This window comes from Varanus komodoensis, unplaced genomic scaffold, assembly GCF_004798865.1.
Source record: "Varanus komodoensis strain SLA01 unplaced genomic scaffold, ASM479886v1 scaffold5, whole genome shotgun sequence".
Lineage (NCBI taxonomy): Eukaryota > Metazoa > Chordata > Lepidosauria > Squamata > Varanidae > Varanus > Varanus komodoensis.
Genome location: NW_025336087.1, coordinates 50977997 through 50991393, shown reverse-complemented (window position 1 = coordinate 50991393; position 13397 = coordinate 50977997). Strand labels below are relative to the sequence as shown.

General features: G+C 39.3%; 1 protein-coding gene across 4 annotated transcripts in view; it reads right to left on the bottom strand.

Annotated features, from left to right (window-relative positions):
* The window catches only part of SMARCA2 (SWI/SNF related, matrix associated, actin dependent regulator of chromatin, subfamily a, member 2), a 121750-nt gene that overhangs the window by 94134 nt on the left and 14219 nt on the right, over nucleotides 1–13397 (bottom strand). For all 4 annotated transcript variants that reach the window (XM_044446805.1, XM_044446807.1, XM_044446806.1 and 1 more), the window contains 2 exons: nucleotides 9288–9417; nucleotides 24–344 (listed from right to left, as the gene is read on the bottom strand). In XM_044446805.1, coding sequence (XP_044302740.1) covers nucleotides 24–344; nucleotides 9288–9417 — 451 coding nt within the window. The remainder of the gene's footprint in view (nucleotides 1–23; nucleotides 345–9287; nucleotides 9418–13397) is intronic.

Genomic DNA, 13397 nt, shown 5'->3' with positions numbered 1-13397 from the left:
AGTGTAGTGCACAGCTATTTTACCAGATGGCTTGTAAAGAGTTTGTTGCTGTTGAATCCCAGGCAGTGTCCTCTTCCCTTGTACAGCGAGTTGAATATGTTCAGGCAAAGGCTGACCTCTTGCCAGCATTTTGTATGCGAGAATCTGAGCTCGAAGTTGATGCAACTGAACTGGACTGAAAGGTGAAGGACCCCTATTGGCTTGACTCATAACTTGAGGATCTCCTGGCATCATGGGACCTGGCTGGCTTGGTGGCATCTGGGGTGGAGTTGGACCTCCTCCAGACATTGGACTAGATACATGCTCTGGTGCTCCCAGAGGAGATGGATGTGGTGACATGTAACCTGGATCAGAAAATAAAAGTAAAATCAAGTTCATCATTTCCTGGGTACCGGCAATTAAGCCCTACAAATTTAATATTAAAATAAAGTATTTGGTGTGAGCATATTTTCCCATATGCCTACCATTGTGTCAACAAACATTCCTAGTTCTGAAAAAAACTTCAGTTTTTCTTTGAGGCAGAGATCATTTTGGTTATCTTAACTAATTTGATTCATTTTGTATAACAACCATTACATGCTCATTGGCAGAGATACTAGGCAAAAGAACAAGTTGTTAATCAATGCCATGTTCTCTTTACCTATCATTTGAAATTTATCAGGTAGCTGCTTGATAATGTCTTCATTAGATTGGCAACTGAGTATGATTTACCTGCTTATAAGGATTTGTATCTCAGCTTTCAAGAAGTATCCTTTATAAGGCAGCTTACAAAACAAATCCATATAAAATTTAATATATACATAAAAAGCTTGCCTGTTTTAAGGACTTAACACATCTAAGATGCACAGTATATACTATACAATATACACTCTAGAGTAGGGGTGGGGAGCAGAATTGTCCCCAGTGCCTAGATTACCTCCTGAGATGACTTCCACAGTAAGTATGCCATCAAAGGAATTTAGTTTCACTCCAAAAGACCCACCTTGCTAACATTATCCAGCCCCCTTTCCCTTTTTCTTTGCAAAGAGAAGCAACAATTTATTCTAATGTATATATTTTAATTGTTATTGTCTTAATTTATTGTTGTGAACCGCCCCGAGGCTTCGGCGAATGGGGCGGCATAAAACTGTTTTAATAAATAAATAAATAAATAAATAAATAAATAAATAAATAAATAAATAAATAAAACAATGGACTCTTTTCCTTTGCTCCTCTCTGCAAAGGAAAAGAGTCAGTCAGCATTTGAATATAGGTTCAAGCTGACTCCTTAGATGGCTTTGCTATCCTTTCCCATTTCCCAACCAGGTAAGGTGAGGAAAAAACAAATGACAACTGAGCCATGGCCTCTAGGAGCAGTTCTCATGGCTTGACATATTGCTCTACCTTCCTTTCTTAGATGGGGGCTTCAGAATGAAGGAGGGTCCTTACCCAAAACCTCTACATGTCAGATGCGTGATCTGACAGGCCAAATTCAGTTCAAAGACAAGAGGTTCCCCAACTGTGACACTCCTCTGAATGAATTAAAATGCAGATCAAACTAGGAAGAGGTTCAAGATACACACTACAACCTACTACCCTGTAAAAAAACCCTACTACCCTGAAAGGTAAGGCTAAACATGCACATGCACATACTTCTCTGCCAGATATATTAAGAACTGGATGCTGAATAGCAAGGCTTTTGACCAACACAATGCATATTTAGGCTGTGTACAAATGATCCTTTCAGAAGCACAATTACAATAATTGAGTCTGATTTATTTATTTATGGACTTTATATCTCAGCTTTCAAGAGGTTACCTTTGTAAGACAGCTTATGAAACAAATCCATATAAAAACCTCCTTAACACTGTCATGGCACAAGCATCTGGTGGGTTAGTAACTGTGCAAACAAAACGCAGAAAGAAAAATCCACAAGACAAAAGAAAAGATAATGGAGCACACAGAACTGAAAGAGGTCGTAGTTTGGTGAATTTCATTTCTATGGGGGAAGAAACTGAAGGGAAAGAACAGGGGACCTTGAATGAATGGGTACTGCTGAATTTGAGAGGTAGTCAAGTTTGCTGCAGACGAGGAAACGGGATGAAGGATGTTATCCCACCACACACAAGAAATGCATACATCTATTTGGTCATGCTTCCATGATCTAGTTGTATTTCTTCTAGATATTTCTTAGATGTGCTATTTAATCATGAAAGATGTCAATTACACCAGGTATCACTCCAAGGCACAGACTCTGAAAATATGAGCTGCAGAATGATGACTCTACAACATAGTCTTTAAGCACTCTCAAAAGCTACTGCTTATATTCAACCTAAGAATCACTTGATGACTCATAGAAGAACAGCAAAGTTGGAAGGGGCCAAGGCGGCCACTGGGTACAAACCCCCTGCTATTGTAGGACACAAATTCACACCATCCCACTCAGATGACTGTCCACTCAGATGACATCAAGTTTGAATGTCTTTACTGTGGGAGAGCCACTTGTGAATGTAAGGTTGTGACCACATGTTTCCAAACCTTCAGTTAACACATGCCAGAGAGCTAATTGCAGCAATGTTCATTCCATGTCCCTGAATACTGGGAGAGGAGTAACACATTTTGCAACTATGGATATGCATACGATGGTATATATCCTGTAAAGCTGAATGTCACATAAAGTGTATCAACATTCCACCCATTTCCATCATATGCAAATGGGCTGCTTATAGCCTATTGATCTTTATGTCAAAGAACCTGGAAAAGCAACAAATGCATCCCACCTGTTAATTTATCTCCCCTAGGCTAGTCATGTAGTATGAAGACCTGCATGTAGCTTTTCATACTTAATCATTATATTTTCTAAAGAAAAGCTTAGGAAGAAAAGATAGTTAGGCATAACAATCTTGGAGAAAATTATAATTCAGACTAAATATTGTATCTGCCACTAGGAAATATAATTACAGAGAAGAACAAGAACTGCTTTTGAAGATGTTCTTAAGATATACAGAATACCTTAATTAGCTAAACTATAGGGAAGAAACTCAATAAAATTCTAAACTGGAATATAAGGCTGCAATGATAACTAGCTTCAGCACTAACTTCTACAAAAGGCATAAGATGGAAACCAATGAATCAGGTAAAGCAACTTTCAAAATAAATTCACTGATTGCCAAGTAGAACAATGAGCTGAAAAGAGACAGGGAAAACTGATTTTCCTAACCCTTCCCCTCCTGGGCAGCCACCAAAAATGGTTTCAGAGTGTCAGGGGGTCCAAGGAAGTGGGCTGTGGTGCTTGTGGCCCAGGAATAGGTTACAGAAAAGAAATGGGTAGAGGCTTGGACAGCAGTTGCCCCTGCCTGATTTTTATGAATCCTTCCTCTTCCCCACATGCCCACTCCATTCAACAAGTTTATAACCAACTCTGAAGTCTTGGATTAATTCAATATTGCTCAGCATTTTTATCATCTCTCTCCTATAATAAATCGCTAAGTCCTCTATTGCTCTTTTCTTTCCTAAATAAAACAAGTCATCACAATTCTTTTCATCTATCTATTCAGCAGTTTAACAATTTGCAACCAGCCTCCCACATAGCATGTGCCAAAATTAATACATTATCAGCAGTGTTTCATGCAAGAAGAGCACTGTTGCTAAAGGAGCACAAATTTAGTTATGTGGTTTTTAAACTTTAGTTTAACAGGGCAATAGATGGTTATTCTCCACTTTTTTTTAAAGTATGCAACCCATCTTATGAAAGGCCTTCAATTCAATCTTTCACATGATCTTAAACATATTAGCTGAGAAGCAATATGCTAACTCAAATATGACAGAAAAGGAAAGAAAGTGAAAACAGGAAAATAAACAGGTCATTTCAAAACAGTTCCCCCCACCCTAAACCATTCTCTATACTGTCATATACTGCTATTTAACATATACATGAAAACCACTGGGAAAGGTCATTTGGAGGTGGTGGCTGGAGGTGTCATCAGTACACATCAGCTTTACATCTCTTTCTCATCTAACCCAGGTGAGGCAGTTTCCATTGTGAATTGCTGCCTCAGCTCGGTAATGGACTAGATATGGGCCAACAAATTGAAGTTCAATTCAGATAAGATGAAGGTGCTGTTGGTGGATGGTCCATCCGCCCAGAGGGTGGACCTTCAACCCATCCTGGATGGGGTTGCACTCCCTGAAGGGTAAGATCCGTATGTTAGGGGTGCTCCTGAACCCAAAATTATCACTTTAATCTCAGGTGGACTCGGTGGCCAGAAATCCCATTTTCAGCTGGAATTAATTTACCAGCTGCAGCATTACCTGCACTGGCAGAGCCTAGTCAGTCACACGCACTCAGGTAACCTCTCAACTGGATTACTGTAACATGCTCTATATGGGGATGCCCTTGAAGATGATCCAGAAACTTTAACTGGTACAAAACAGGGCAGTGCACCTGCTGGTGCAAGCAGGACACATGCCCATGTGATTCCGATATTGCATCATCTTCACTGGCTGCCAGTTGAGCTCTGGACCCTATTTAAGGTGCTTGTTCTAATATATAAAGCTTTGAATGGCTTGGAACGAGAATACCTGAAGACTGCCTGCTCTGACAGGCACCTACTCGGCTCATAAGATCAGTTTTAGAAGCCCTTGAGCCATCCTCCAAGGAGGTAAGGAAGACTAATAGAAGAGGGGCCTTCTCAGTAGTTGCACCCCACTTATGGAACAGCTTTCCGAAAGCAGTTCGTCTGGTTCCTTCCTTACAATCTTTTTAATGCCAGGTGAAAACAATTCTATTTTCTAGACATTTGAATAACTGCTTTTATCTTGATAACTTTAAATGTGTTTTTAATTTAAAATGTTTTAAATTATTATCCCTTGGGCTGTACACTGTTCTTCCCTCCTGGATAACAATATTGTTTTATGATTTATCTAATTGTTTTTACTGATAGTTTATTGTAATCCACTTAGACAGCCCTTGGACTAATCAGCGGAATGTAACTTTAATAATAAATAAAACAGTATACCTGCACTAAAATGTGCCATTGTTTCAGCTATTACGGACAAATGCTTTTGCGTGACTAGCATTTTAATACGCTTATGAAGTACTCTAGAAATACTGAAGTAAAGCAACCTATTTAAGTAATGGTCTTTAGTTTTTAAAATATTAAGTGGACACTTTTGAAATTACACACAATTATCAGCAGGATGATTGTAGATTTGGTTTTTCCAGGTTTTCTTCTGGACACCATTAAGATCAACAGAATGGAAAATTGGGTAAGAGCCATGATGTACAATCTGTTGGGAAATTCTCCTCCATAATCACTTTGTAGTGCATATTATCTGTACAAGACCACAGTCCCTTTATTTCAGTGATATAACTGAGCTCACTGAGCTCGAACGTTGGTTTACTGTGCTGCAGGTAATATAATATTCAAATCCTTGAATAATAATCTAACCAGAAATTACCCTCCAACCTCTTTCTCAACCCACTGATCCTCCACAACCTTCTCTTCAACCTCACTTACTAGTCTGGTTCAGCTGGTCAAGCGGAGGTTGAATAGGTTGAATTTGTTGTCACCTCCCCCTCCACAGCAGCACATCAGCTACTCCAAAATGTGAATTGTAAGGAATACTGCAGTGTTAGTAACCCTTACTCCTACTGGATTACTTAAGGTCTTTGGATGTTTCTCTCATGGCAGCTTGCTGATTTGAGAAAACTGCTTCTTACTGTGCCAGACAAATATGTATGACTAAAAGGAAGGAGGGTTGACATTGGTGACTTAGAGCAAAAGGGGTAGGGGTAGAAGATGGAGCTCTCAAATGGGTAAAATAGAAGAATTTGTACTTCTTTGAAAATAGGGAGCTACTTCCTTATTTGGAAGGAAGTAGCTCAGTTTATTTATTTAAAACATTTCTATGCCACCCCCATCGCAACAAAGCCTCGGGGCGGCTCACAACATAATTAAAACATATAAATAACAATTAATATAATTAAAGATTTAAAAGCCTGGTAATATCTCAGCTTAAAAATTTAAAATCCTATAAATACATAATAAATTAACAATTAAAATAAGTTTTAAATAAAATAGGTCTTAGCCTGGTGCCGAAGAACAAGTGACGGCGGCGCCAGGCAGACCTCTCTCGGGAGCGCATTCCATAGGTAGGGTGCCACCACAGAGAAGGCCCTCCTCCAGGTACTCACCCTCCTAATATCATTCATGGAGGGTTCCTGGAGAAGGACATCTGTTGCCAATCTCAAGGGGCGGGAGGGCATATAAGGACGCAAGCGTTATTTAGATAACAAGGTCCCAAGCCGTTTAGGGCTTTATAGGTCATAACCAACACCTTGAATTGGGTCCAGACTTCAATCGGGAGCCAGTGAAGCTGACGGAGAACTGGGGTTATATGAGAACAACGCCCAGTCCCCGTCAGCAACCTGGCAGCTCTTTTCTGCACCAATTGAAGTATCCGGCCCATCTTCAACCCCACGTAGAGCGCGTTACAGAAGTCTAATCCTACAGAAGTTTAGTCCTAACAGAATCCAAGGTGGGGGTACAGGGAGAGGAGCCAACTCAGCAGTAATTATGAGGCATGTGCCGGAGAACTTTGTGACAGATTTTGCTGCATGTTACTTGGTAGAAGGGGATTCTTCAGTCTTCTACTGTTTTACTGTTCCCATAAAACTTGCCAGCCTGTACTGAAAATAACTATAGTCAGCACAGAATCTGGGTGTTTTTGCAATGTAGGTAATGCAATTTTATACTCTAAATAAGGCAATTATATGTCCAATTTTGTGTGCAGAATTGTAAGATATGTTTTAGGTTCTAACAGACTACATATATAACAGTATTTTTGCTTGCTCACGTGGCCTGGGGCTATGTATGATATGGGAATGAAAGCAACTAGCCCAACTCCATCTGACGATTACTCCTACATTATTTTTCTTTAATGGACATAAAAAAAGAAAAACAGTATTGCATTACTAGAATGAGGATATATAAGCTAAATACTCATACAGAATATACTGAGGTCAGTAACAGCATAGTCACTATAAAATTCAACTGCCCAGTCACATTCTGAAATCAGTAGCTCTTGTTCTGTTCTATGGAGCTTCTGGAATGCAAGACAACTATTTAACTTATGGGACATGTGTAAGCCTTATACAAATACCTGAACTGTATTGCAAGTGCTTGGTTTCAACAAGGAATTCCTTGGGGAAAGTACCATGAATGATGTGCTTCTGTTAGTGCTCATTTATTTATTTTTGAATTGCCAGAGATTAACTGTATTTTATATTTACCTTCTGTTCTCAGAGCTTAACCATGAAGCATATGCTGCTACAAGAACATTTGACCTTTCTGAGCCCTTCCCTGTCTTCCATAAGCATCTAAAAACAAACAACTCCAGATATGCTGGCCAAGGGAATTAATATGAAGGCTCTTAGAAGGCAGTCAGCGTTATTAGCATGGGGACCAGAGACATGAACTGCTGAAGGAGAATATAGCTAACACAGAATGTGTGTATAATCCTTAAATCCATATAGACTGCATAATAGTTAGATAATATTTGGTCCTGCAAGCATCTGTCTGTCTCCAGTATTGTTTCAGGGAGGGACAGGCAATGTACAGCTCTCTAGATGTTTTGACTGACAACTCCTAGCATCCTTCACCATTGTCTATGCTGGCTAAGATTGGCTTATGACTCAAGTCAAAGTTCATAGCCTGCAAGATGCCAACCCCTTGTTTAAGGCTGCAGTGAGATACACAAATGAAATAATCAATTTAAACAAGCCTGCACAACATGTGACCCAGAAAAGCAAAGCAAATCCACAGTAGTGTACCCTGTGACCTGTCAGATGCTCTGATACCCTCATCCTTGTTTGCCGAAAAGCAGGAGCTGTATGCAGCCCTTTGGTGAGCCACAACTTGTACAGGCTGGAGTTCAGTATGACACCACTGAATAAGTTCTAGATGTAATGCTGCAGTTATTTTTCACTGAATTTGGAATAAATGTAAACAAACTAAAATGCCACATCCTTATCAGGTACCAAAAGTTAATATACTTAAGTAGGGTTGAATCTTAATGTACATACATAGGATTTAGTCTGAAAAATAAGAGTTGTTTCCCAAGAATAACAGAGCTGGGAAAGCAAGAAATCTCCTTTACTTTATTTAGTAAAGATCACAACCAGTATAGGCTTATACTAGCACTGTACTTACCTCCTCTAACACAAATCTGGTAATAATCATCAACCTATCACTAGTAATAACAGTGATCAATTTACATACATGACCAAATAATATCAGTAGTATTCAATTACTACTTTAATTGAATTCAGTTATTCAAATAACAACTACTGTTATTTGGTTGCATAGATGAGGCCTTAGAGACTTAACTACACGTATTCTTCTCCCCATTGATTTCAGCAGAGATGTTTACTGCCCCTCACCTTTCTCAAACACAATCTACATATCTCAGTGTCCTGTTAGGCTGAATTCATCAGGGGCATGGGGACAGCTAAGAACATATACATTTGACTATAAACATTTTATATCTATCCAAAAATGAACAAACAGGTCAAAAACCTGAAATGATTATAGTACTTTCTAGCTTTAACTCAATAACAAACAATTGTGCATTGGGAACTATGTAGAAATCTTAGCAGAAGTGTACAAAAATTGAGATGTGAGTTGTATGTGGAGGACACTGTATGCAAAGCCAAGCCTGACAGGCTGAGATGGCACATATGAAGAGACATGGGCTCAACCCTGCTTTGGTAACTTTCAGCTCCAATTTTAAAGAATCCTGTAAGCTTCTGCCTGATGGCTGGAAGAGCCACTGCCAATCAAAACAGACAATGTTAGCAAGATAGACGAATGGTCTTACAGTGCACAGAGACATAGGAAGCAGACATATGTGGAGCCAGATCATGGACGCATCTTGCTCAATATTGCCCACACTGACTAACACTTGCTTTCTCGGGTTTCAAGCAAGGTTCTTTTCCAGGCATCCTTGGAGATGCCGGACTTCTGCATGCAAAGCCCTTAGATTTGGCCCTCTTTCTACCCCTTAGATTTGGCCATCAACACACAGGAGGATTGATCCTAGGAAGCACACAAAACAAACTCCTTAAAACTCCCATCCTTTGTATGTGTTTTTACCCCAAAGTTTCTAGCAAATAGTCCCTCTCCACAATATTTTTAAAGAACTTTAAAAAGGCACTAGAGGACACAATTGACCTGTCAAAACTGGCTTGTAGCTTCACAGATCTTTAAAGTGGTCTAAAATATATCAAAAGCAAATCTGATATAAACCTTGGCTGTGTTGATCCATTGGACTTTGAGGTGGCCCCATGCCAGGATGAGGAGGTCGCATACTTGCAGTCTTCATAGAACTGCTGTGCAGGTCTTCAACCATCCCTTTCTCATGCAAACCATCAATAGGCTGTAGAGTAAACAGATAAAGAAAGTTAGATCGTTCCACTTATATAAAGTTTTAGCCAGCTCCACCTCTGTCTTACTCACTCTCATACACATGCACACCCCCCATGCATAAAAAGTAGCATTAAAATTAGACAAAAATATAAGAAGTGTGCAAAAAGCCAAAGAGACCCACATGGAAACAATTGTTTCCCACATGGAAACAAAGAGACATGGCAACAGACTTTTCTGAAATCCCATTCTCTTCTGCACAAAGTCAAATGTTTTACTTTAACCCTTTTCCTGGTAACCTTAGTTATCTAAAGGGCCATTCCCTGGCATTCCTCTATCTTCCTTAAATCACTCACAATGTGTTTGGACAAGAATGCTGCCAACAGTAATCTAAATTTTTGCAGCAACCAGGAAGGCAGTCATCACAAGAAACACTTACATAACCTGTGACATAATAGGTCAGCATAAAGAGAGATTTGGTTATCCCAGGCCCAACCTCAACCTATGTAGCTGCTGCATGAGAACATCCAAATACACTTTTTGCTTTGGATGTGAACATTCCACTGCAACAATCAACTCTTTCCAACACCAGAAAAACTGTCTGTGTTAAGAAAGCAAGGGCTGCATTCAAGGCCCAGCTCACAAGGGCTAAGCGAGAGAGGAGTATCTATTCGAGTGATGAGAATAAAATTAGAGGAAGGCAACTGAATACAAGGGAGAGAAGCCAGCCATCTGGGGATAAGAGGAAATCCCTACAGGGAGTAACAAAGAGCAGGGGGTAGGCAGAGGCAAGCCCATGAAAAAGTAAACTTAAAATGAAGATATAAACCTGGACATTTTAAAACAAAAACATCAATACATAGCGAAATAAAAGATTTACTTCACTTGCAGGCTGTGAGTGCAGAAGACTGCTATTTAAGGAAGAAAGTGCAATGGTAGCTGCTCAAGAAGATACAGTATGAGAGTAAACACGTGCGCACAGGCACACACTGAGACAGTCTGTCCCCTCAATATATATACAATTGAAGTCCTCATGTTATAAGAAGTATCCTCAGTCCAGCCCACAACCATCATCAGCAATTTTTAGATCTCAACATGCACAGAATTCTGGGGGGAAGGCCAGGAAAATTGAGAGGGAATAAAAGAAATGAGCGTTAAGAAAAATTAACCCTCCCCTCAAAAAAAGTGGTTCCAAATTTGGGAGGGGGGGTTACAAAGCACTATTTTTTTACTTTGCCAGAAGTTTTCTTTATAACATAACTGCATTTATAGACTAGCCTGCTCTTCTACCAGCAGGGAAAGTCAATTCCTATCTTGCTTTTGAAGAGAAAGTGTTCTCAAACAAACAAGCTGTAAAGCTAGCAATTCACAAACACTGAACAAATTTGTTACTCCTTAAAACAGGCTGAGGCAGCCATAGAGACAAAAAGAGAAGAATAGAAGGAAAATTTCTTGAGGCAAAAAGTTCAGCTGGTTACAATGGAGATATACCGAAGGTGAATCCAGGTCAAGATGTTTTAAAGTGACAGAACCAAACTTCTAATTTGTGTTGCCCTGAGCCAGATAGAAAATGACCTTATCGGAAGGGGATATGGTATTTTACAGCATATTAACTAATAGAAGTGAAGGGCTTCTCCTCCATCTTTAGCACTGGCACTTAAAGGCTCAGAATGTTCCATGGCAGTTGGGAAATCCGTTAAGAATCAAAAAGAACCCAAGATTGGGGGTGGGGGGTGCAAAACTACTGCAGAGTCAAACTGAGGAGACAAATGAATGCTGATTAATTACCCTTTAACACCCTTCAGCCAAGCAGGTATAATTGCCATCAGAGTCCTTAAGGAGTCACAAAAAAGCCAGGCAAGGGACAAGAGACCAGGCCTAGTATCCTAGTGCTATAACCGTGCTGTCAAGATTATAAAAATGCTGAGATGTCCAAGGCATTTGTTTAACTGTGCACTGGTTCTTAGCACTGGGAGACACAACTCTAACTGAAGTCCACTTAGATTTCAGGTTTAGGTTACTCCTCAGTAATTAAAGAAAGATTGTCTTCAATAATTAAATTTGCCCTCAATAAATCTTTTCAATTGCTTTTTAAGTTAGAATAGGTGTCTGCTCCATATGGGAAATCTTAGTCACTTCCAAGATAATCTTGTTCAAAATTAATCTCAGAAAGCAGTTAAGTTAAAGCAAAGATGGGCAGATTTCAAGCCTGAGAGATCAGCCTCAGGGTTTTTAAACCAGAACCCTGATATCCATACAACTGGACCCTGGCCATACAATTAGAAGTAAAGCATTCAGAGCTCATGAATTAGCTCACCAATGGTTGTTCAATGTTATGTAACTTACAGTCTTTCAACACAAAAATCCATTCCTGTGTACACCAGGCTTTTCTCATTTTCACACAGTAATTTGTTGCTGCAATGGCTATGCTATTTAGAGTCAAAAAGCCTTGAAGATGTACTACACATCACTAAGAAATCTACCTGTAAATCCAGATCGAATTTTTGCCTGGCCCTTTATATAGCATTCAAACATGTAAGTTTAAAAGTTAATTAATTTCAAATTCAAAATTGCCAAAATTAAACAACTTTGGATCCCATGGAATTTAGTAGGCAGAGATAAATTTTTGAAAATTTTAATTTAAAGTTCAATGACCAGGTTCAGATGACTCAACATGATTCCTGTTCCGTTCATTATGAGCCATGGAGTTGAACTCAGATTTGTCACGCTATGCAAAACTGTATAGCATGAGTTATGTGAGGTTAAATGAAACAGACCATAATTTGGTGAGGGTTGATCAACCTTCACATAATCCAAGTTCACCAGGTTTGCATGACAACCCTATGTTGTGTGTGTGTGTTGGGGGGCGGGTTGCATATAAAAATGGTGGTCACACAGGCTTCAACCTCACAGTGTAGGGTAAGTAACCCACAGTGAGCTATTGTGTTGTGTGAACTTCTCCACTGATTTTGAAGTGGTCAGGTTTGGCTGGATAATTTATGTAAACTGCAAATTAATTAACTTTTACAGAGAAAGAAATCATTGCAAAGGGAAAAAACTGTGCAATTCCCAATCAAATACCTATTTTCTCCATACACTATTCTTATTGCAGGGAAAAGTCAGCAAATCATGTATTGTAAAAGCCATTCTATGAAGACATCATGACAGGAGTTTCATTGAAGTCATCAATATAAATGGTATGTGAATGGCTTACTAAATATAAATAATCAGGTTAGCAGACATTAATCAGCAGAAGGCAAGTCCCAGAACTACATTTTTTAAAAGAACAGTCCTAGCTAGGCTTCTGTTAGCAAAAAGCAAGACTAAAATCAAGCAGAGTTCCTACTGATTGCACCTCCCCACACTGTTCCAGAGGAGACCTCAGCATTCTGGAGATGGGGTAGTGCAAGGGACTGCAAGAGGAAGGGGATATTAGTGAAAATCACTGTCTACATTTCATTTTCCATTGGTATGAGGGTCTTCTCAACAGGAAAAACTTTGTTCAGAAAATGCACATGCCAGCAGGACCAAATTAAGGATCACAGCCGCTAGAATAATATCACTTACTACTTTAAAATAGCAATTAATCAACAAGGTTTATTTGGTTGGCACAGTGGTAGGTACAATTCAATCTGTCCCAGCAGATTATCTACAGCATTAAGTCACTTAAAGGAATTTTCATAATCATTATCCCGATGCCTCTTTGTTTGTTTAACAATAAGGCCAAAAGACAAGTTAGAAGTAACTAAAAGAAATAAACAGCACAACAGTGAGGTCTCTAGTTGAAGAGTCAGCATATAATGTTACTATGGTGTACAAAAACATTTTTGTTGGCCCCTTCTCCCTATGAACGTCAACTTCTATCTAAAAGTAAAGGGTTATGGAGTTCCAAAGTTTTTTTCAAAATGGACAATTAATGAATCTGCCTAAATAGCAAATGAAGGTATCAATGGCCAGTTGGTAGGGCACTCTTCCCTGAAATCAAGCTCCCCC